The 20,530-nt window shown below is 51.0% G+C and overlaps 2 protein-coding genes and 1 long non-coding RNA gene across 6 annotated transcripts in view; 1 reads left to right on the top strand and 2 right to left on the bottom strand.

Moving 5' to 3' along the window:
• Nucleotides 1-371: 371 nt before the first annotated feature.
• On the bottom strand, nucleotides 372-1,860 carry LOC142065307 (uncharacterized). The gene is made up of 2 exons (XR_012663340.1): nucleotides 1,246-1,860; nucleotides 372-1,156 (listed from the first exon to the last, which is right to left on the bottom strand). It is a non-coding gene; the product is annotated as an uncharacterized LOC142065307 (long non-coding RNA).
• Nucleotides 1,822-15,799, top strand: NUP85 (nucleoporin 85). Of its 3 annotated transcripts, none has more exons than XM_075111290.1 (19): nucleotides 1,822-1,923; nucleotides 2,000-2,334; nucleotides 2,670-2,740; nucleotides 3,252-3,295; nucleotides 4,077-4,146; nucleotides 5,093-5,214; nucleotides 5,592-5,726; nucleotides 6,294-6,416; nucleotides 6,799-6,930; nucleotides 7,315-7,421; nucleotides 7,721-7,804; nucleotides 8,430-8,495; nucleotides 8,909-9,060; nucleotides 9,153-9,270; nucleotides 10,636-10,736; nucleotides 12,452-12,603; nucleotides 13,224-13,310; nucleotides 13,923-14,036; nucleotides 15,201-15,799. In XM_075111290.1, exons 1-18 carry the CDS (start codon nucleotides 1,891-1,893, stop codon nucleotides 14,022-14,024), a joined length of 2,034 nt encoding a protein of 677 aa, XP_074967391.1. In that variant the 5' UTR covers nucleotides 1,822-1,890; the 3' UTR covers nucleotides 14,025-14,036; nucleotides 15,201-15,799. The 3 variants fall into 3 exon arrangements, with proteins under 3 accessions (XP_074967391.1, XP_074967392.1, XP_074967390.1); XM_075111291.1 differs by lacking the exon at nucleotides 15,201-15,799 and having other exon boundaries at nucleotides 2,000-2,093; nucleotides 2,172-2,334; nucleotides 13,923-14,117; XM_075111289.1 differs by lacking the exon at nucleotides 15,201-15,799 and having other exon boundaries at nucleotides 13,923-14,117.
• Nucleotides 14,461-20,530, bottom strand: part of GGA3 (golgi associated, gamma adaptin ear containing, ARF binding protein 3) — a 21,321-nt gene continuing 15,251 nt past the window's right edge. The window contains exons 13-18 of one of the 2 annotated variants that reach the window (XR_012663339.1): nucleotides 19,956-20,278; nucleotides 19,156-19,421; nucleotides 18,801-18,970; nucleotides 17,993-18,103; nucleotides 17,064-17,196; nucleotides 16,702-16,794 (exon numbers count right to left, since the gene is read on the bottom strand). Coding sequence is in view for 1 of the 2 variants with exons in the window: in XM_075111288.1 (XP_074967389.1) it covers nucleotides 16,684-16,794; nucleotides 17,993-18,103; nucleotides 18,801-18,970; nucleotides 19,156-19,421; nucleotides 19,956-20,278 (981 nt within the window). In the remaining variant the exon portion in view is untranslated. Of the gene's footprint in view, nucleotides 16,795-17,063; nucleotides 17,197-17,992; nucleotides 18,104-18,800; nucleotides 18,971-19,155; nucleotides 19,422-19,955; nucleotides 20,279-20,530 lie in introns of both variants that reach the window. The other variant, XM_075111288.1, reaches the window with a different exon arrangement.

Genomic DNA, 20,530 nt, shown 5'->3' with positions numbered 1-20,530 from the left:
ATCCCGTTTGGATTTGTGCCTAGAGCTGTTTTAGGAACTTGTGGAAGGATACTTTGGACTCAGATACCAGCACTAACATCCTCAGAAGCCTGCAGCATAGAGCAGCACCATGTTGTACGACAGTAGATGAATCTCACTTTGTACAACAGAGATTTGAATGCACGCACATCCCCAAATTCCCCCAAAATGCCCAACTCTTACCCACAACAATAAAGGATGAGCTTCCCTAACACTCATGAATCTTAGTTTCTCAAGCAGGTTTCTCAAGATTTGAGGTCTTCTCATACAAAGAGAACTGCAAGAAGCCTTTCCTCCTGATGGACCTGAACAGCTGCCACTTTTCTCAGCATGAGCCATGTCACAACATGCTCTTACCCAAGATAACTGCTAGCTTTATTTTTATTGCAAATGATGGCTGCAGTAGCCCATAAAGTAACAAAAGGCAATTTAGCAGTGGAGTGTTGCAGCATTTGTCATAGGAGGACAGCGAGTGATTTAAGCTATCTTGAAAAATTAATTCTTAGCGAGCTTTTCCAAAAAGTACGTCTGAGAGGGACGGGCTGCTTCCAGCTGGGAGTTCATCAAGACAGCGTGGCTAATATCTTTCTGAAAAAGCATATTACTGAACAAGTTTGTTAGTGAGAGGAATAGGCAGAAAGTGAGGAGTATGCAGAGGTGGGAAGAAGAGCGGGAGAAGGAAAGGGGCAGCATGTGGTTAGTGTTATTGCACCAAGTTACTAACGGATACTCAAGTTCACTTCCATCGGTACGTGAGCTCCCAGAGTTTGCAGAAGGTTGATCAGGCAGCCTCCAGCAGCTCTGAGGCAAACTCTGCCTGGTCTCTAACGGGTATTAACGCCCACCCCGACCCCTGCCAGGCAGGGAAAGAGCTCATGGCCCTGAGCAGGGGAACAAGGCAGACGTGCACAGCAGAGTTCCTCCCGCCAGCTGCTGGCACGGCTCCCTGGCCTGCTGTCATCGGTCTAATGCTTCATTACGGTCCTCCTCCAACCCGCGGCAACCCCCTCCAGCAGAACGCACGTAATGCCGTTGGGCAGCTTTATCACAGAGCTCCCTGAGAGCTCCAGCAGCTCTGCTCCAGAGAACGTCACCTTCAACAGCCTGGAGGCTCATCTGCCTACGGGTGTTTGAAGTGCTTAAAGGAATAAGAGAAACAGGTTATTACAAGGCAACCAAGTCAACGAAGTGAAGGTGAAGACGATGTTGACTGGCCAACTAAATCACCTGGACCCAGCGCCCAGACCCAGTGCTGCATCCGCACAGCACTTATGCTTCCAGGAGAAGAAAATGAGGTAGATGGAGATGGGGTGGCCGCCTTCCCTTTTTCTTTTCCTTTCCCTTTCCTTCCCTCTTCCCTTCCTCTCCTCCCCAGTCCGGGCCAGGAACACGGTTCGGAGGGGCGGCACTCGCCAGCCCCGCCGGGCCGCCTGAGGCACCTGCTGCCGCCCTACCAGCGCTCCCGGGGCAGCCACCGCCCGGCGGGGCTGCGGGAGCCCGGCCCCTCATCCCCGCTCAGGGGAGAGCCCGGGGCAGCCGCTGGCGGGAGCGGAGCGGGGAGCTGCGCCCGGGCCGGCCCGCCTCAGCGGGGCCTTCGGGGCCGGCGGCGCTTCCGGGGCTCTCCCCGGCGCCTGCCCCGAACCAGCGGAGCCCCGCCGGGCCCCTTCCCCCGGCCGGCGTCTCGGCCCGGCCGGGCAGCGCGGCGGGGAGGCGCGGGAGGGCGCCGGAGCTCGGCGCCGGAGCTCGGCGGCGGGCCGGGCAGCGCAGGCAGCGGGGCGGGCAGCGCAGGCAGCGGGGCGGGCAGCCGCGGCGGGGCCTCCCTGCGCGGCGGCGGGCGGGAGGCGGGAGGGGAGCGCGGCTGCCGCCGCCGCCATGGAGGAGCTGGAAGCTGAGCCAGCGCTGATGGTGAGGGCCGGGCAGGCGGGCGCGGGGCGGTGCGGGGCAGTGCGGGAGGCTCTGACGGGCCGCCGTCCCCTCACAGGTGGTGCCGGGCGCGGACCCTTCCCGCCGGCAGCTGTGCTTCGCCTGGGGCCCCGCGGAGGTGCTGGTGTGCGAGACCCTCTTCGGCCGCAGAGGTGGGTCCCGTCCGGGGCGGGGGAGGGACGGGACGGGCCGGGCGCTCCTGCCCGCGGCCCTGACAGGGTGTCTTGCAGGCACCGGGGAGGCGGGGCCCGGCTCCTCCCGCGTCTTCGTGGTCCGCAGGGATCAGGACATCTACATCCAGACCTTGCGGAAACTCTTCAACGAGTCGCACGGGATCTTCATCGGCCTCCAGCGGAGCGAGGAGGAGCTGGCGGGGAAGTCGAGGAAGGCACAGTGAGTGAATGCTGCGACCGAGGGCCACAGGCAAATGCCGCTGATCTGACCAGCCCATGCTGCTTAGAGCCGCTGTAATCAGCGGCAGAGCGGACAAAAAAAATGACAGTTTTAAGGTAATTTTACAAAACAAGGCCCCGATCCTTCCAATAACCTCGCTGACCTGCACCTTTGCCCGCATGTGTGTGTGCAACCACCACTGATCCCTGCTAGATTCACCCAAGTACTGGGAGCGTCTGCCGCTGCAGAGAAACTTGTAAGGCTTCAGTGGGCAGTAGGCACAAGACTAAAACTCAGGCAACTCTGACTAACTAAGGCCTTTTTGCATTTGGCAGATTGGTTCAAGTGAGTAAAAACTACCGGTCAGTGATAAGAGCATGTATGGAGGACATGCACCAGGCGGCTGGTAAGTTTGTTCTTTCACTGCAATATAAGGAAATGCTATTTGTGACTATAAAAGCAGCATTTCATCGTAAGTTATTGCAACTACTGTAAACTAGCACGCATAGGTTTCAGTAATTACCAAGGCTCCATTTCCATCCCTCAGATTTCTAAGTTGATTTGTAAATCTGGCTAGAGATTCCCCGCCCCCCACCATGTTTTAATGGTTTTTCTGGGGGCTTACAGTCTTTTTCATATCTCAGGTTACAGTTTTATGGGACACTGAGTCCAAATTAATAGCTTGCTCCCCCAAAAAAGTGGAAGAGTTTACTCTTCCCTTCCATCCTTGCCCTGTAGCTGTACCCAGATTTACACAGGACTTACAAAAATTGTTATAAAGTTAGGTTTGCCATGCGTGTACGTATTTAGGTCTGTGCTTGATGAGCGATCAGGTATTGCTGTCTTTATTTATGAGCCCAGAAAGGGCTGTGAAAGGTAAATACGTCGCTCTTTGACTTTCCTTATTCTTCCCTCAGTCTCTGCCCGGGACCCTGCCCTGCAGAGCCAGTACAGCACTCAGGTAACCTGCAGTCCTGTCGCGTACTCGCAACTGATCGTGAATTGCCCGCTAGTAAATTCATCAAGGCCAGTGCTGTGGCAGTAAGGCATTTTAGATTTAGCTCTGGCTTAGTATATTCGATGCGTTTCCAATAAATTCCATTTATTCAAGAATAAATGCGAATAAATAGTTAGCTCCTGTATTTCTAAAATGATAAAAAGATGGACTAAATCTGGATTCACTGCCATTTCTTAAACATATGTTCAGTGTTAGGGATGTGATGTTTTCTTGTCACCTTAAAGCCAGCTGCGGGCCAGTACTCGCCTGTCTGAAACTTCCCCCCCCAAACACTCAAGTTCCAGTCAGGCTCGTCACAAGCTCTAGCTGTTCACTGTGAACTGTCGAACACTAGAAGGGTGTGATGGGAAGAGCAGGTTGCCCACAGCAGTTTGTCCTGTTAGCTGTGCTGATGCTGCTTCATTGGCCTTTCTTCCTTTGCTGTTTGTATTGTGCAAAAAGGCTGAAAATAACACTTTCTGTACTATTTAGTATTGCCTGCTGCTGACAGATTGTCATTGCATTTCCATAAGCAAACCGCTTCGGTATTTTCTAAGCTGAATGGGTGCAGAGTTGTTGTGGCCTGTTTCTGTCTTAATCTGTGTCTCTGGAGCGTCAATATGACATTGCTCTTATCTGTAAGAACTGAGCTTAGCTGCTTGCTGTGGATGGCAGATGCCTTTGGTTAAAAAAAACTCTAACTGGAATAATTACTAAATCTGAAGCACGGCCCCACTTCTTTCAGGTTTCTATTCTCTCTGCAATGGAGCTGATCTGGAACCTGTGTGAGATTCTGTTTGTTGAAGCAGCTGCAGGTGAGCAGTGAACTATCCTGAGAAAAAGATCCCCTGAAGGGCTTTTTCTTTGCATATTTATTTGTTTAAAATGTTTATAGCATCCATTGTGTCATGTTTTAATATGTTTTAGAGATATGACAGGTGTCAATAAGCCGTTTAATACCTCTTCTGCCTCAGTAAATTGCCTTCTTCATGTTGAATTATGTCACACTATTAGATTTGCCTTCTGCTTTTTCCCCTCATTTAGTACACTACAACTTAAATGGTCTTTTTGACAGAAGCATAATGAAGAAGAGGGATATCAAAAGGTGTTGCCAATTTACTTGACGTCTAAGCATAAACACATCTATAAGCAACATATATGTTGATGCCCGCTAACGTTTATGCATTCTCTGATGCAACTCCTTTAACTTCAGGATGCCATTTTTGAAGTTGGTTTGTTTACACTAGCATTTTGAAGTAGTAAATAATTTTTTTTAAGGAAATGGGATCATGCGAACCAATATGCTACTTGCACAGTCCCAGAATTCAGAAGAGAGATTCACGAATTATGGATTACTTAATCTGAAGAAAAGTTAATCACCTAGTGCCAGATTTTTTCCTCATATTCAGTTAATAATAGTGAATCGATGCTAAAATAAGCAGAAACGTGTGCGTGTCTTTTGGCATTGTAAGATTTATGATCTGAGTCACTCTCCTTTAGTTTCTTCAAGTAACTGGTTGGGGTTTTCTGCTGGACCCTGGTGCTGTTCTGTCTGAAATTTGCCACTGGAGCAGTCTGCTGCTCCCACAGCCCGGCTACTTAAGGAACTCCGTTCCTCTGTAATTTGAGTGTGGCAGAGAGAAATTCCATTGGTAAACCTCATCCAATGGTTGTCGAACCATTAAGGTTAGAAGTATGTAAAAGAGCAGTTTGGGAACAAACGCTTGGGAACTTACAGCATGAAACCTTCTCTGCATCCAGCTGGCCCCCTTCTGCTTCGCCTCCTTGACTGGGTTCGACTTCACGTCTGTGATGTGGACAACATGGTCCGTGAAGTTCTGAGCAGTGAAAATCCATCGAAACACGAGCTCTTCTGGAATGTGGTGAGTGTAGTCGCCTGTAAGATTCTTAAACAGCGAGAATTCACGCCTGTGTTTTGCCTTCCTCCTCCCCGCTCGACACTAGACTACATCTCAGGAGCTGACAGCCAAGACGCTGCTGCTGCCTGCCTACTTAAGTTTTAAGATAAAGCCATTTTGATGATCATCCTACCCCTCGCTCCCATCCCGATCCTTTCACTTGCACAATCCATAGAGGTCAAGACTTACACTGTCTATCTGAATTAGCAGGGCCTGCAGTTTAAGCATTTCAACTCCTCTTCACTTGCCTAAATCACAAGTTAAAATCCCCCTCTGATACTCTTCTTGGGTGTTCGGTAGCCTTGCACAGCGTGGTGCTCACAGACAGGCGGTTTTTGCAGGTGGATGTCTTTGTGCTGCAAGGCCGAATGGATGAAGCACGGCACTTGCTCTCCAAGGAAGCCAGCGCCAATCCCACGTCAGTGAACATGTACAAGATCTTGGATGACTTGATGAAGAAGATGCCTGTGCCCAGTGTACGTAGAAAGTGGATTTTTTTTCATGCAGTTCCTTTGGGAGAAGAGCCGCCTCTGCTGCGGCTTCTGTAACGTCACAATTTGTTCACCATTTAAACATCTTGGTCTTAATCCTTTACCGTAATAATATTTGTGTTCTTGAATTGCCCAAAAGACCCAACCATTCAGACAAAAACCTGCGAGGTGACAAGGTAGAAACAAGTTAGAAAGATAATTTTTGCAGGCATTTACATTATCCAGTTGTCTGAAACAGTTGCTCTTGAGAACTAGTCTCTTGTACAGAATGTTCCCTGAAGACTTTACCAGCAGAGTTTCCCTCTGTTGCAGCGATCTCCTTGTGGAGCAAAAGGAGCAGCTACGGCACAGTAGTCTCTCGTAGGCTCTCCTTTGCCATATTTAGATGGGTAAAAAGCAAGACACTTCAGATGCAACTGTAGGAACTGGGAAAATTTGATGGCAGCCCCGTGTTTAGCTTTTTACCACGAACGACTGTGAGTTCAGCCCGAGCGCCTGCTGTGATTTGACTTGGTGTCTCCTTTATTTTATGTACCGTAATCCTCTCTTCAGCTTGGCAACACCCAGACACTGACCGAGATGGAGCTGAAGTGGCAGCACTGGCATGAAGAATGTCAGCGGTATCTACAGGATGGAACTTTTGCTTCCAATTCCCACATGGAATCCATCTGCAAGGTGCGTTTTTGCTGGGAAGGAGGGAAACTGTGGACAAGTATTGGGTCTATCCTCGTGCACTGCAGGAGCCCTGCGCAGCCATGAGTAACTCGAATACGCTGGGTGATCTGTTCATTGAATCAAGAGATTTCAGGCCAGCCTTTGTACGGCGTTCTTTGTTTTGCCACAGCCCTTGCAAGCCTGGGCAGATGTTTTCTTTTCCTGTCCAAGGCCATGAGGCTGATTAGGAAACTGGGCTCTGAGAAGGATCTTTGTCCTTTGTGATTTAGTTTTGATTAAATCCTCAACTTCGCAAAACGGGAGTAGTGCCTCTGAAGGGTTGCGATCCAGCTGTGTACATTGCGGAATTTGCAGAGAGACTCCTACTTTTTTCTCTCGTTAGATCCTGCTGGGAGATGAGGATGCCATACTGGAGAAGAAGGAACTCATGACTACTTGGTACCACTTCCTGGTTACCCGACTCCTGTATTCCCATCCAGCTGTGAAGCCAATGGAACTGCGGTTTTATGCACAGGTATGAAATGGAATTATTTTTATATTCACCACTGTTTCATGCACACAAGGGTTACTGGACTTAAAAACTTCAGGAGGGTTGACAAGCGCTACGTAACTGTAAGACGTTTCCTAGAATCTGTAAGTGGACTGGGAGGCCGGTGCTTGGGGCAAACAATTGTTGAAGATGACTCTCTTCGATGTCTGATGTTACCGGTCTTGTTCCTGCAAGTTGTTTTCCCGGTTTCCTTATGCTAAATAAGGAAAAATCTTTTCTTGTTCAGTCTCTGTGACATACTCTTACCCATAAAATAACCTAAATGGGGCTGCTACATCCAAACAGATATCTTCCTTCTACCATCTTGCAACTTCTGTGTTTATCATGTCTTGTAATTTTATTCCACAGTCTAGTATGGACCTGTTCCTGGGGGGAGAAAGCAGCCCCGAGCCTCTAGACACGATTTTAATGGCAGCCTTTGAATTTGAGATGCACCAAGTCATCAAGGAATGCAGGTTGTGTTTTAAGGTTTTTGATTCTCTAGTTCTAAAGCATTGCTCTGTGTGTGTTCGCTCCGGTAGCATTTGGGGCAGGGGATATGGGTAGAGCCCCCCTTCTCGTCCATGCAAAGAATTTAGCAAAAATACGTGAAGCGGGCAGCAACTGAAAGTATTCCATTAGGTCTGGGGCACGGCAGCCAGACGTTATGCTGTAATACAGCTTCTGTATTGGTAAGGAGTGCCAGTGGAAAACCTGACGCGTTCCTTGGCAGTGGTGGGCTTAGTTTTTTTTCTTTTGCTTGCTTCAAATACAGCATTGCCCTGAGCAACTGGTGGTTTGTGGCTCACCTGACTGACCTCCTGGATCACTGTAAACTCCTGCAATCTCACAACCTCTAGTAAGTATTTCTTTGCAGCGATTATCAGACACCCAGAAGCAAGGATGACTGAATCAACGCATGGATTTTTGTTGAAAAGGAGCATTTTGGGCGTTTACAGAAAATGGAGAATAAAGGTGGTGCATGTGCCTCTAAAGGTACAGGCAGCCCAGATTCTCTGAGAAGCAGCAGCAGTTGCTGACCTGATGAATTTGAGGTGCTGTTCAACAGTGCCTCACTATGTTAGGGGTTTTTCAAAATACAGTTTTATCTGAAATACAGTCAAGGGCCCAAATGTTTGTGATTATTGGGAATAGTGAGAAACTCATCTAAAAAGAGGTTCCGAAGTTATGCTTTGAATACATCTAAGTTTGAGCAATTAAATTTTGCTATCTGAATTTCCTTGAAGTTTCAGTTTCTTAAAGCACTTCCTCTACGTTATATTTGCCAAGTGCTGTAAGTATTTGGCAGGTCTCCCGCAGGAGAAGGCTGACCCGCACGCTTAGGCCTGAGGTACGAAGCTTGTTAAGACAGCCTATGAAAAAACACGCTGCATAATGAAAAGTACTTGTGAAATAAAACCGACGGGTTTTTCCAATGAGGTGCAAATAATAACGCCTGTTTCTTTTCTCTCTTCCCTCCCCAGTTTTGGTTCAAATATGCGTGAATTCCTTCTGCTAGAGTATGCCTCAGGACTCTTCTCCCATCACAGGTAGCAACTAACACTAACCAAAGCAAATAACTACAGGTTAATGAATTAGAAAGGGAAAACTTGCAGCAGCCACCGTTAGGATTTCAGCAAAGGCGTCCCCAGGGGTCACGCAGCACCAGCACGTTTCCTTTCCTGGACAAAAGCTGTCTGTTAGAACCCCTCAGGCCTGTTGCCCAGGACAGAATTGCTGCTGCCACTGCGGCTTTTTGGTACAGAGCAACTGGTGCCAACGCGCTTGTGAGGGGCAGGTATTCTGAAGCTGTGAAATTGGCAGCTGGTAGAAAGAGCGAGCCATTCTGGGTCTGCATACTGAGTTAATCAGAGCAGAGTCAGCTTCTCCTTGTGGCTTTACTCTTGGGCTTATTTAAGATTTATAGGATTGGAATGTTTGATGATGTTTTTCTCCTCTGCAGCCTGTGGCAGCTGGCGGTAGATTACTTTGACCACTGTCCAGAATACGGCAGGGTATATCTGGAGCTCCATATCGAGCGGATCCCCCTTAACACAGAACAGAAGGCCCTCAAAGTGCTGAGGATCTGCGAGCAGAGACAGATGCACGAACAAGGTGATTGATTTTTAAACCTCATTGTTCTGTAGTGATACAAGTGAAACTGCTGAAACTAATTCTTCCCCTCTTCTCCTGTGTTCTCTCCTAAGTTCGTAGCATCTGTAAAATCATGGCCATGAAAGCTCTGCGGAATAATCGCTTGGGCTCTGCCCTGTCCTGGAGCATCAGAGCTAAGGATGCGGCTTTTGCTACACTAATATCCGATCGGTGAGTCCGGGTCAGAGGCTCTCAGACGGCTGCTGCTGTAGGGGGTGGCAGGACTGGGGAGAAGGCAGCCATCCTGCGGCGGGCAGACGGGGCTTGTCGTTCCCTCAGACCAAGTACCTGCTTCGGGACTAGAAAATGGCATCCCTGGGTACCTGCGCCTGCAGTACCCTCGCCGGTTCTTTTCTACACTGTTTTAGTTCACGAAATCTATAGCGACAAAACAGATAGGCTTCATCTAACAGTCCAATCCTCTTAGGCCTTGCTTTGCTAAACGTTTCTTTTGGCAGTTGCTCTACCTTATGCACGGCCCTTTCGCTTGCTCCAGTACGGCTGTTTGACAGACTCTGTGGTGAAGCAGGGAACTGATTTGGGAGGAGGATAATCCCCTTCTGCGCTTTATTCAGCAGATTATTTTTAAAGAGCCTAGTTCACCCTGCAGTCTCCAAGTGAGTCAGTGGGAGTCACTTAAACCACCCTTTCTGCAAAAAAAACTCAAGCCACAATTAAAACTCACGTGACAGAGTTTTATCTCTGTTTTATCGTGTCCCTGGCTTTGCATAAGCTTTTCACAAGGTATGACCTTGCAGGGGCGGGAAGGTTGTTACAAAATTGCAGAGGATGCTAATGCTTAGCTTGGGCTTTGGCAAAACATACAGCAACTCTCTTTATGCTTTTTAACCTCTTGCAATCTGCATCGTGTATTTTTCTGCTAATTGGAAATAGGCAGGTACCAACCTCTTCGCATAGTCAGAGTGTAATTTTGAAATCACACACTCGGGGTAGGTGGCCAGGCAATACTATACCTTCAACAGCGGGAGAAGGGAGTAGGAAGAGGTGCTGGGGTTTGGGTTTTTTCATTAGTTCTTTGAGGGAGTGGGAATCATTATATTTCTTTCAACAGAAGGTGAAAGAAAACCGTCACAGGAAGCAGCCCTGAAAAAAAGCAGCATAATGAAGGCTGTGACAAAACAGATGAAAAGCTTTTAGAATTGTTTTTGTTCCTGCTGCTTATCAGCTTTTTTACACAGCAGAAAAACTGAGCTTTTGTTACGATCTGGGAGTGTTATTTATGCATCCGCAAGCCTCAGCCTCCTGCACTCCTTCCTTCACTTATTCCTTTTAAAGAACAGATCTCAACTACCACAAAATCTGGAAGAATAAGTAGTGTCTGTGGAATGCACGTTACTGCAGGTCCTTGGCCACTCCCCAGAAACACTTTGATGTCTTCTGAAGCCCTCACGGGAGGTTGATTAAGATGGAACGTGGGTGTATAGCGAAGTTCTCTGGGAGGGATTAGGAGATACAAAATGAATGCAGACACTGTTCTCCCCTCTAAGCTTTTACTGCATTTTACTGTCTCCCTAGATTCCTGAAGGACTACTGTGAAAGGGGATGCTTCTCTGACTTGGACCTCATCGATAATTTGGGGCCATCCATGCTGCTTAGTGACCGGCTGACATTTCTTGGTAAGAAGTATCTACAGTTTTCATTCTGGTCTCTTACTTAGAACACAGATCTAACTGCACGGAATTATTTGGATTTGTCTCTGGCTGCATCCTGTTTTGGTGACGAGGGGAAAGCAAGTGACGGAAAGCAGCTGGGGATGCAGGGGGCTCGCTGCCAGGAGACTGCATTTCCAGTTGCACTCACAGCAGGCATCTGTTCTGCACTGCTTTGAGCAGGGTAGTCTTGAATTCTGACACTTGTAGGCTTCCCCTTTCATAGTCTTTTTCCAGGCCATATCGCTACTTAGAGACTCTGAAATGTTAGCAGAGTCTGGAAGACCTTAGGGGGCTCCCTTAGAAGAGTAAACCACTGGTTTAACTAACTTCAGAAAGTTTTCCAAAATCTCAACATCTTTGCTGGTTCAGTGGCCCATTCCAAGCTCGCTCTAGCGGAAGATCTCTCCTGCCCGTTCGCTGTGGCAGCTGTGCCAGATCCTGGTGGAGGGCCTCCAGCTACTTCCCCCCACACACCACAGCTTCCTTCTCCCCGCTGGCACAGCGCGGGCTGTGGTGACCTGCCCAGCTGGCTGCAGCTGCTCCGTGGCCTGTGACTGATGGCCCGAGACAGGAAACTGAGCTAAGAGGCGCCTTTCTCTGGAGCTGTGGCAGTTAGCAAGCCCAACTGCTGGGGCCAAAATCTAATAGGAATTTGGAATAGCTGCTGGCAATTGGGCCGACACCAGCACTGCGGCGAGGGTGAGCCTGAGTTTCAGCTGTTCCTATCTGGTCCAAGCTTGCAAAACTGGAACCGTAGTTCCTTCATGTAAACCTTATCCTAAATCAAGCTGAGAAGCTAAAACTGTGACATACCAAATCAGTACTCCCTCCTACCTCCGTGTGCCCGGTGTCACTCAGTGACCCTTGTATCAGCCCCAGAGATCTCTAGTTTGATTGTGTAACTGTGTTTATAGAGAAACTGCCTCCCTTTCTGCTGCTTATAAAAAGTCCTGAAAGGCCTGAAAATATTTTGCTTGTTCTTCCTTCGGAGGTTTCAGAAAGATCAGGTGTACTTTCACGGGACAACTTTCACACGTCTCTAGCTTGAGCTCAAGCCTTAGTCAAAGGTGAACCTGATGGGGAACCGTTACTTCCAGTATTTTGACAGTTTAACGGATACACACAAAGCCGCAGGATAAAACTCAACGTTCATCCCCAGCCAGTTCTCACGTGCTGGGTATTGATCTAAGTAATTCTTAACTCTTAACGAAATCAGAACTTTCCACATTAACAATGACCCCGGTTTCCACTTAAACGATCAGGCAGCCAAGGAAGCCGTGCAGACCTCCCGACCTTCTGCGGTACCAGGCAGCACATTCGCCCCCGCCTCTCCCCTCCCGTTCCCGGTTTTTGCAGACACCACCAGCCTCCCTAAGCCACACGCGCTGTCGCGCACCCTGCAGCTGCTCAGCCCCAGCCGGTATCCCTTAGCGAACAGGCCGGGTCAAACACTAAACCCGACCAAGAACAGCGGCAGGTTTTTGGCTGCCTTTTCAGCCAGGCTCCAGCTTAACCTCTCGTCATGGCCAAGCTTCCCATTCCCCCAGACCCGGCTGCTTTGGAGACGCCTTTCAGTTGGGAGTGGTTCTACCACAGGCTTCATGGGAGCAAAGGGACCCCCTGTCACCCCGTGACCCTGGCACTGATGCCTTTTACCCTTTGCCAACACCCCCGTGTAGGGAAGTACCGGGAATTCCACCGGCTGTACGGGGAGAAGCGGTTCTCTGAAGCTGCCAAGTTGCTTCTGATGCTGATGACGGCTCACATCGCTCCTTGCTCCTTCTGGATGACCCTGCTGACAGACGCCCTGCCCCTGCTGGAGCAGAAAGAGGTGAGCAGGCTGGGCACGCAGGCAAAGAGCTCCCACCCCCTTTCTTTTCTTCCGGACAAGGCACCCCGACCTGGTGACCCCCCCATCCGCCCCCAGAGACCATTCCAGTGCCCAAGAGCTGTTGGCGGCCGTGCCGGAACGGCGCAGCAAGCCCAGCGGCCTGTCAGTGGGCGCACACAGGACCCAGGGTGGGATCATCAGCTCTTAACTTGGTTCCCAGCTTTTAGAAAACAGCAGTGGAATACACGTATGCTGATAACTTAAATACACCACACATCCAGTTCCTTCTGGTATTGGGCTTGATTTTTTCCTAGTGTGCCTCAGTCTAAGCCCAGGCTTTCCTCTAAGATCCATCAGGAAACCAGCAGTTTGGCAGTTACCGTGACCAGGCAAAGCCCAGAGCACCCGCTTTGACCTCCGAGCTGGCTCCGCTTTGCGCAGGCGGTGGCACCGGAGAACCCCCAAAGGCACTTCCAGCCTGAATTATCCTCTGACCCTGCGGTTTAATGGGTCAGGATGGAGCTGTGGGAGCGTGAAGGCGTTCTCTTCCCTTCGACTGAGTTGTCTTCGGTGATGTCCTTAAACGTGATCGTTTCCAGTAACCGCTTCCATTTCCCCAGGTCATATTTTCAGCAGAGCAGACGTACGAGTTGATGCGATGCCTGGAAGACCTCACAGCAGGGAAGTCGGAGAAGCAGAAATTCCAGGTAGCTCCTGTTTTGCGGGCGCCTGGATAAGGAACTGGCGGGGCTGCAGGGAGGGCCGGGGAAAGCAAACTGAATTTACATTCCCGCCTGGGGGCAGAACAGAGGGAGAGCCCAAGTTGCCAAGGCAGGGGTGTGTGTGGTGTTATTTGTAAAGGCCAGCCACTCCAGGCTGCACCAAGAGAGATTTAAGCAGGTGCAGGAGCGGTGCGGGAGTGCTTCCGCTCCTCGCTGGTGTGCTGGTTTGGATGGGGCTGTGGAGCTTTTCCAAGGTAGACAACGGCAAATTACCTGGGCCATGAAAAGCTGAGCTGCTGCCACCCAACAGCTCAAGCTGCGAAGCGTTCCAGGCGCAGAACGGAGCTGTTCGCTCCACGTGCCACCCTCCGCAGCTGCCGGAGACTGCAAAGGCTTGGCAGGGCTGGCTCATGTTGAGCTAGAAAGCAGGAAATGGAGCTTTTGCTCCTCTCAGGAGGTCCCGATGGCAGGTAGCCACACGTACTCCTCCTCCTCCTGACCTGCAGCCTTGCGTTCCAGAAGGTCGTTGGGACGAAGCAGCGACCGCCAGCTCGTTGCTGCGCGTCACAGTCTAACCCAAACTCTGCTCGCTTTTAGGATGACGACGTTGAGACAACGAAAGTGGAAATTCTGAGACTTGCGCTCGCACGAAATCTTGCACGAGTCATCGTCAAAGAAGGCACGTTGGAAGGATCCTGAAGACAGCAATATGTGACTCCACTCCTCCTCCGTGGCTCACTGTACATAGACCTGACTGCTTTTCTAAGAATAAATGTCTCGTTTTGCATATTGCTTGGGGATTTCTTGTCTCCCATAGACATAACTTTGAAAAAAATGTAAGTGTAACTCAAGAAGGAACCGCATTAAAACACTGAGGTTGCTCGTTCCAGCGGGGTCTGGCAGCCCTCCCCAGTAAAGCAAACCTCACGCCCAAGGGCAGCGTTACCTCGGCTTTGTTGGTTGCGTTACCTTGTAACGCCCAGAACTGAAGTTAATCCCACCTTTTAAACCACTGGGGCTTTAGAAAACAGCAGCTTTTGTGGTTTTGCTTAGTCTGGATGGTCTTGAGGTGGCGGGTTGAGTCTTAGCCCTGTACCCCACGAGCACCGTTACTAAGGGCCGCCCACAGAGCAAAGTAGGGAAAACAATTTATTTAACATGCAGCAGAACAAATGCATTTGAGATGTATATACAGTGACAGCTGTTCGCTACAAAGCGGGGACCTCACCTTACAGACAAGGAACAGCCGTAGTTTAATTTCCAAAGCTTTTAACAACGCATTTCCACGCGGCAAGGCTCAGGGCATCTGTGCATGTGGCTGTACAGCGCGGGCAGCGCGCTGCCCTTAGCGCCGAGGCCGAAGCCGTTCTGCAGAACGCCCTTGCGCTCCCCTGCCCTCCTCAAAGGCCCGTTGAGATTCGGGCATAGGCATCTCACGCAGTGAAACCCGCCTTCTCAGGACCCCCGCGCCCTGTGCCTGAAGTGTCGGGGCAGGAAGAATCCCCTCCTTGTCCCCCAGCCTCGCCCATCGGTTCAGAACCGCTTTCTCTAAGGACCCAAACGACGCGCCCGTCCCTCTCGCCTGCCTCCCACGCAGGGAGCTGACGGGGCGGGTCTCCCTGCCCCTCACCCCAGGAGCTGAGCGCTAGTTCCTTGGCCAAGCTTTGATTCCTCCTGCAGGGCTGCTCCAAGCCTCCCGTCAGGGCCTCAGGCCTTCGAATCCGCAGAGTTTTTCACCTCTAGTGATTCTTACTTTGCAACACCGTAAAGAAAATTCAACTATAAATAACTCCAAGCTGCACTTGCTGTAATGGGCTTTACGGCCGCCGTTAATTCCAGCAGCACCTTCTCACGGGAGTTTTCTTCCTACAACAGGCGGGGCCCCCCCCCGATTCCCTCAGCACTCGAGCTGGCTGCTCCCACTCAGGTCGGTAAGAGCCGTCGCTTGACGGCACTGCTGGAAATGCTGAGCTTCGTGCCCAGAGACCCGCCCGACCCGTGCTTTTGTCAATGGATGTTAAAAAAACAACAACCCTGTTTAATTTAAACCAGCCTGTCTCAAAGCTAGCTGAGGCACCGCTTGAGGTTGGAAATTGAGAAGGAGAAGGAAGGGACTTGCTGGAATCAAGTTTTGGTGATTTAAACCCAGTTTCTGGTGGACCGTAGCTAGAGGGGTCAGCTCTTTGGCCCCTGCTAGCGCAGAACACCTGCATCCAGCAGAACGGCTTTCCCTCCCGTGGGGACAATTACATTTAGCCACTTCGTACAGGGAACAAACAACGCAGGGCATTAGACCCAGCACATGCGTCGTCACAGCCCAGCGGGGCCTTCTTTCCTTTTGCTGTCTGCTTGTTTCTATTCCGATATCCTATAGCTCTATTATTTACACCGTGTATTTCATTGTACTCATCTCGATAAGACACAGTATTCGACTACAATAATAATACTGCCTGCACGAGGGGCTTCTCTCCTTATCCCCGATTCAGTCACTGCGCCTGGTGAGCGACTGCAAGGAGGTTTCTGCACTCCAGGCGCTGTCCTCCACCGACACTGACCACTCCCTCCAGCCCCGCTTACCTCCTCACCACACATCTCCTCTTTTCCCCAACACTATGGGATGCAACAAAGGCAGAAAAATAACCAGTGTAACCATTTGCGTACAGAACTCGGCCCCAGCTGCCCAAAAGGGATACCAGAGGGAGGCAGCCAGCAGCGTAAAATAAATATAACTGAGGATACAGCAGCGTCGCACACCACAGAGCGAGGGTCTGCTCATGTTGGCCATTGGGAACGAAGCAGCGGAGGGGAAGGAAGGGAGCTAAGTGCCATTTCAGTGTAAAAAATAAGCATTCCCTCAGGGAGCCAGCATTATTGCTCATCATGCTTAGCAGGTCCGGCACTGAGGAGGTAAAAGTCCGAGGGCGGGCATGTGAAAAGGCTCTGCGCTGAGGAAGCTCACGGTGGCATCATCACCCCACCAGCCTGCAGGTATCTCCGGACAGCAGTGCAGGAACAAGCCAACTACATCCCCTCCTGACAGGTCTCCCCTCAAAATACAACTACTTCAAGTTTAATAGAGTGGAAGATAGGACCAGATTCACCCAGAGGTCAAGATAAAAGCAGCCGGTGCTGCCCGTTACTGGCTGCCACTCAGTTCGTGCTTGGCAGAAATGTTCCAGGACCCCTTCGACGTGGGGCAAAACACTCTGGACTAAAGCTACAAGCGGAGTGGTCAGGACATGTAAACAAAGCCGAACGTCACCAGTGGACAGCACGTGCGTCCCTCCCCACCTCACGTTCATTCCAGTCCTGCGGGATCCTTCCCTGGTCCTGTCACAGTCTCTGGCAGTGCCTGAGGTCATAGATTCCCCCACTGCTCTACGGGGGGGAACTGATCCACTTCGCCAACCTCTGTGCTGGGCTGGTCTCCCAGCGTGAAGGTCAGCCTGTATCGCAGCCTCACTTTCTCCTGCAGGAAAGACAAAACCCAAGAGCAACGTGAGCACAGCCCCGGTTGCTCCCGAGCAACGCGTTTCACTGTCACAGCTCTACAGAGCACAAGGCGTCTGCTGCACAGAGCAGGGGAAGGAGGGCCAAGGTTAACTCCGTGGAGTGGTTCAGCTATTTAGCAAATCTGAGTTATTTACCTTACGGTTTTAATACTACAAAACCTTTACTGCTCCACGTGGAAGAGCAGGAGAAAAGCATGAATGACCTGTGATAACAGTTTGCACGTACGTGGCCAGCACCCACTGCTCAGCCGCTCTCCAGTGAGCCTGAGGAATGCTGCTGGGATGGTTCAACGCTTTCAGAATTCAATTCCTCCTCATGTGGAAGAAGATAAGAGTTCCTGCTCCGAAAAATATTCCTACTAAAACAGTAAGCAGGAGACGGAACCAGTCCTCCCACGAGGGGATCTCCACGGACCTCACAAAGTTTCTCCATAATCCATGGACCCCCTCTGACATTTACCCTTTGGGCTCTCAAAGCTTTCAGCCGATAATTTAAGGACCCTTTTGCCATAATTCTCAAGTAGTAACATCTAGATTTGTCAAATAATTGGAAACTACTTCAGCATACACCTTTGCGCTTTATGGAGCAGGCCTCTTCCTTGAGTAACTACAGCAAGGAGGAACAGCTACTCAGATGCTCCCAGCACGATCAGCAGAAAAGAAAGCGCTGACCACGTTGTTTCACCGGTCGCAGGCCCGTCCTCGAAGGACACCGAACAGACAAGCCCTGACACTTGCCCCTTGGTTCAGGGCTGTCAGGCCAGAGCCTCGACACGGCAGAAGTATTTCTACCGCACCAGCTGATTTGACCTCAGTCTAACCATCACCAGAGCCAGGCACTTCCAGTACACGAGGGAGTCGGACGAGCTCCTGGTACAGCTCTGACTGCTGCCCTTTAAAGCTGAGCCTTATATGCCTGTTGCCCTTTACTGGGAGAAACGTCCAGGTCCTTCTCGCACCTCTCCTTGCTGACAAGGTCTGTTGGGGAAGAGCCTCCCTCTAGCCCTGAGCTGAACCACCACCGTTATGCAGTAACCGCCCCTGGAGCAAACAGCTGTATGTACTCAAACCTTTGGTCCAACCCCACCCCCGCAGGGCTCAGCTTACACCGAATTCATCTGACAAGGACAGGATAAGTCCCACGGCCCCTCTCACCTTCGCAGGATTTGCCAGAAGCATGACTTGGGTGATGGCAGCAGGCGGCTGGATGGGACTGAACGGAGAGAGCTCCGTGCCAGAGGGCGGCTGCAACTTCACTTTCATGGACTGCAAATGAAAAAGACCACGGAACCTCAGGGGTTCTCTCCTACCTTGGGGACAGCGAAAGGTGCACGCGCAGGCCGGGGAGATAACAGCACAGGAGAACCAATCCACATGTGAGGATGAGGAGACGAGAGCCAGCTCTGCTTGTGCAACATGATAGGGACAGGCAGACTGACAAGGCAGCCCGGAGTGAAAGCACTGGTCAGGGCAACACCAGCAGCACTTCCTATCGGAGCGCTCCTGTGTCGGAGGTTTTAATGCAAACGCCTTCACGACGGTAGGCGGATCGTAGCTGAGACTGGGCCAGTTTTCAAAACAGGAAGCAGGCCATCTGAAATTATCTAGACACAGTAAGTCTAGAATGGAACCTACGGTCTGATTTAGGATGTCTGTTAGAATTTGATTGTGGAGCCTCAAGGGTGGCTCTATCCGTGTAACAGCCCTGTCGCTGTGCTGAGCCACCTGCATGAAGAGACACAGCCAGCCCGGTCTTAGACAGCAAGAAAACCAGAACACTAACTACCTGCAGTTCTTCACTTATACTACTCGGTATTTTCTGCCTCTGACAACCACCTTTATGTTTTGGAAACAGGCAGAGCCCACAGAACGGTAGGACCAGGCTCTCCCAAGTCCCCGAGTTCGCAGCCAGGCCCTCCCGAATGCGCAGCGTCACGCCGGGGTGCGAGCCACGCGTCCCTACCTTCGGCACAGCAGCCTGCAGCACGATGTTCTTCACGGGGAGCGGCGCCGTGTTCAGCATCGAGACTACGACGACGAGCACGTCCGACCTTCCTGGCGGGCACTCCCTGGCAAAGTGCAGGAGGATCCGGAAGCCGTTCTTGTCGTAGGCTGTCACTGGGAGGGCGCTGCCTGCCGCAGGGAGAGAAGGGGAGAGGAATGCAGGTTTGTGCTGCGGAAGACGAACTGCAGCAGTGTTAGGCCATCTGACCGCTCGTCTGGGACATCCCATCCTTTCTCTCTACTTCGTAAGCTTTGTCAAGAAGCTTTGCTTTTAAAAAACATTTGGAGAAAGGCGAAAAATGTGAGATACTTACTGGGTTTAATGGATTCCAAGGGAACATGGACGTTGGCCAAAGAAATTTCAGGTGCTTTCATGGGACTGCCTTGCTGCTGGAACGATGCTGGCTGGAAGAGAGGACTTCCTGAGCCAGCAGTGCAGCTGCCTGGGAAAGGAACTGGAGGGGCTCCGGGGGCAGTGGCTGGCAGCCCTGCAGGTGCTAGTAACGGGGCAGAGGTGACAGTGCTTGGCAAAGTAACCCCAGGGAACACCGAGGGTGTCGCCATGCCTTGGGTGGCAGTCCTGGAAAAGAGACAGAAAAAACACGGGAAATGGAGCTGAAAATAAAGCAGGCATTTCACCGCAAAGCCAGAGGTAACAGCAGAGCACGAGGACAAAGCAGTGGCCCGGAGCCACACTGGAGCCTGTGACCCGTTGTGGTCTCACCTAGGAAGGAGAGCTACAAGGCAAGCGGTGGTGGGAGGGCTCAGCATCACTCCTCTAAGTCAGGAAGAAAGCAGAGTCCCCCCTTGGCAAAGGTGCGCAAGGCTAAGATGGGCAAAAGCCTCTGCCTCCGAGCGGCCTGTTCAACTTCACACCGCGCATTTGTATCAGGCAACAGTACAGCTCTTGTGCTCTACCTAGTAGTGCCTGCCTTTCCCTCCCGGAGGTGGGACCCTCGCATTAGCTTCTGAACTGAAATCCCCTGAGAAGAAAAATCCCAATCACACACTTCTACCAAACCAGGGAGTTGAAAGCCCGGCTCTGAACCTGACGCTGCAGCAAGCTTGGCTTTCTAACTGCAGAGACAAAGCGAAGTCCAGGACTTTTGGTTACCCTTTGGCTTCTTCAAGGAGCTGTCCCAGTGCATCCATCTTATGTGACATATTGCTCCCCAGAGATGAGCTGAAGTACCCAGGAGCAGCTGGAATAGTCTTAGGAGGCCCTGCAGGGGCAGCCGGTACTGCAGAGAATACAAACGGCGCCGGGCTCGGTGCGGGGATGCTGGGAGCAGTCTGAGAGGCTGTGAAAGCAGAGGGCAGCGTCACTGACGTCCCACACGTGGTCTGTGATGTGTGATGGGGAAGAGGGTTCCCTGCAGGGTTGCAAGCAACAGTCACCATCTTCGGGTTAAAGAAATCCAGGTCCAACTGGTCATTCTGAAAGAGAGGACAAGTAGATGCTCTAACTCACTGCTCCCCCCTGCTGTGGGGATGGCACTGTTGCAGGGGGAGATGATGGATTTACCACAAAAACAGGTGCTGGGTGGCAAGCAGCAAAGCCTGTGGCCTATGTCAGGGCTACATCTGATCTGTAATTTAAGCAAAGGAAGTGCTAACGTCATGGGGGACAGATGGGAGACTGAGAAAGCCAAGTTCAGGGATATCTACTCTTCAGATGCAGCTATGCCA

The sequence above is a fragment of the Phalacrocorax aristotelis genome, chromosome 16 (genome assembly GCF_949628215.1).
Source record: "Phalacrocorax aristotelis chromosome 16, bGulAri2.1, whole genome shotgun sequence".
In the NCBI taxonomy this organism is placed as follows: domain Eukaryota; kingdom Metazoa; phylum Chordata; class Aves; order Suliformes; family Phalacrocoracidae; genus Phalacrocorax; species Phalacrocorax aristotelis.
Note: the sequence above shows the minus strand (reverse complement) of the source record. Positions and strands in the feature narration are given on the sequence as shown.

Bases quoted from the DNA above. Each gene is read 5' to 3' on its own strand.
- NUP85 (XM_075111290.1), top strand. From the start codon at position 1,891: ATGGAGGAGCTGGAAGCTGAGCCAGCGCTGATG. The intron at 12,604-13,223 runs GTGAGCAGGCTG...CCATTTCCCCAG, and splicing joins CCCTGCTGGAGCAGAAAGAG to GTCATATTTTCAGCAGAGCA. The intron at 13,311-13,922 runs GTAGCTCCTGTT...GCTCGCTTTTAG, and splicing joins CGGAGAAGCAGAAATTCCAG to GATGACGACGTTGAGACAAC.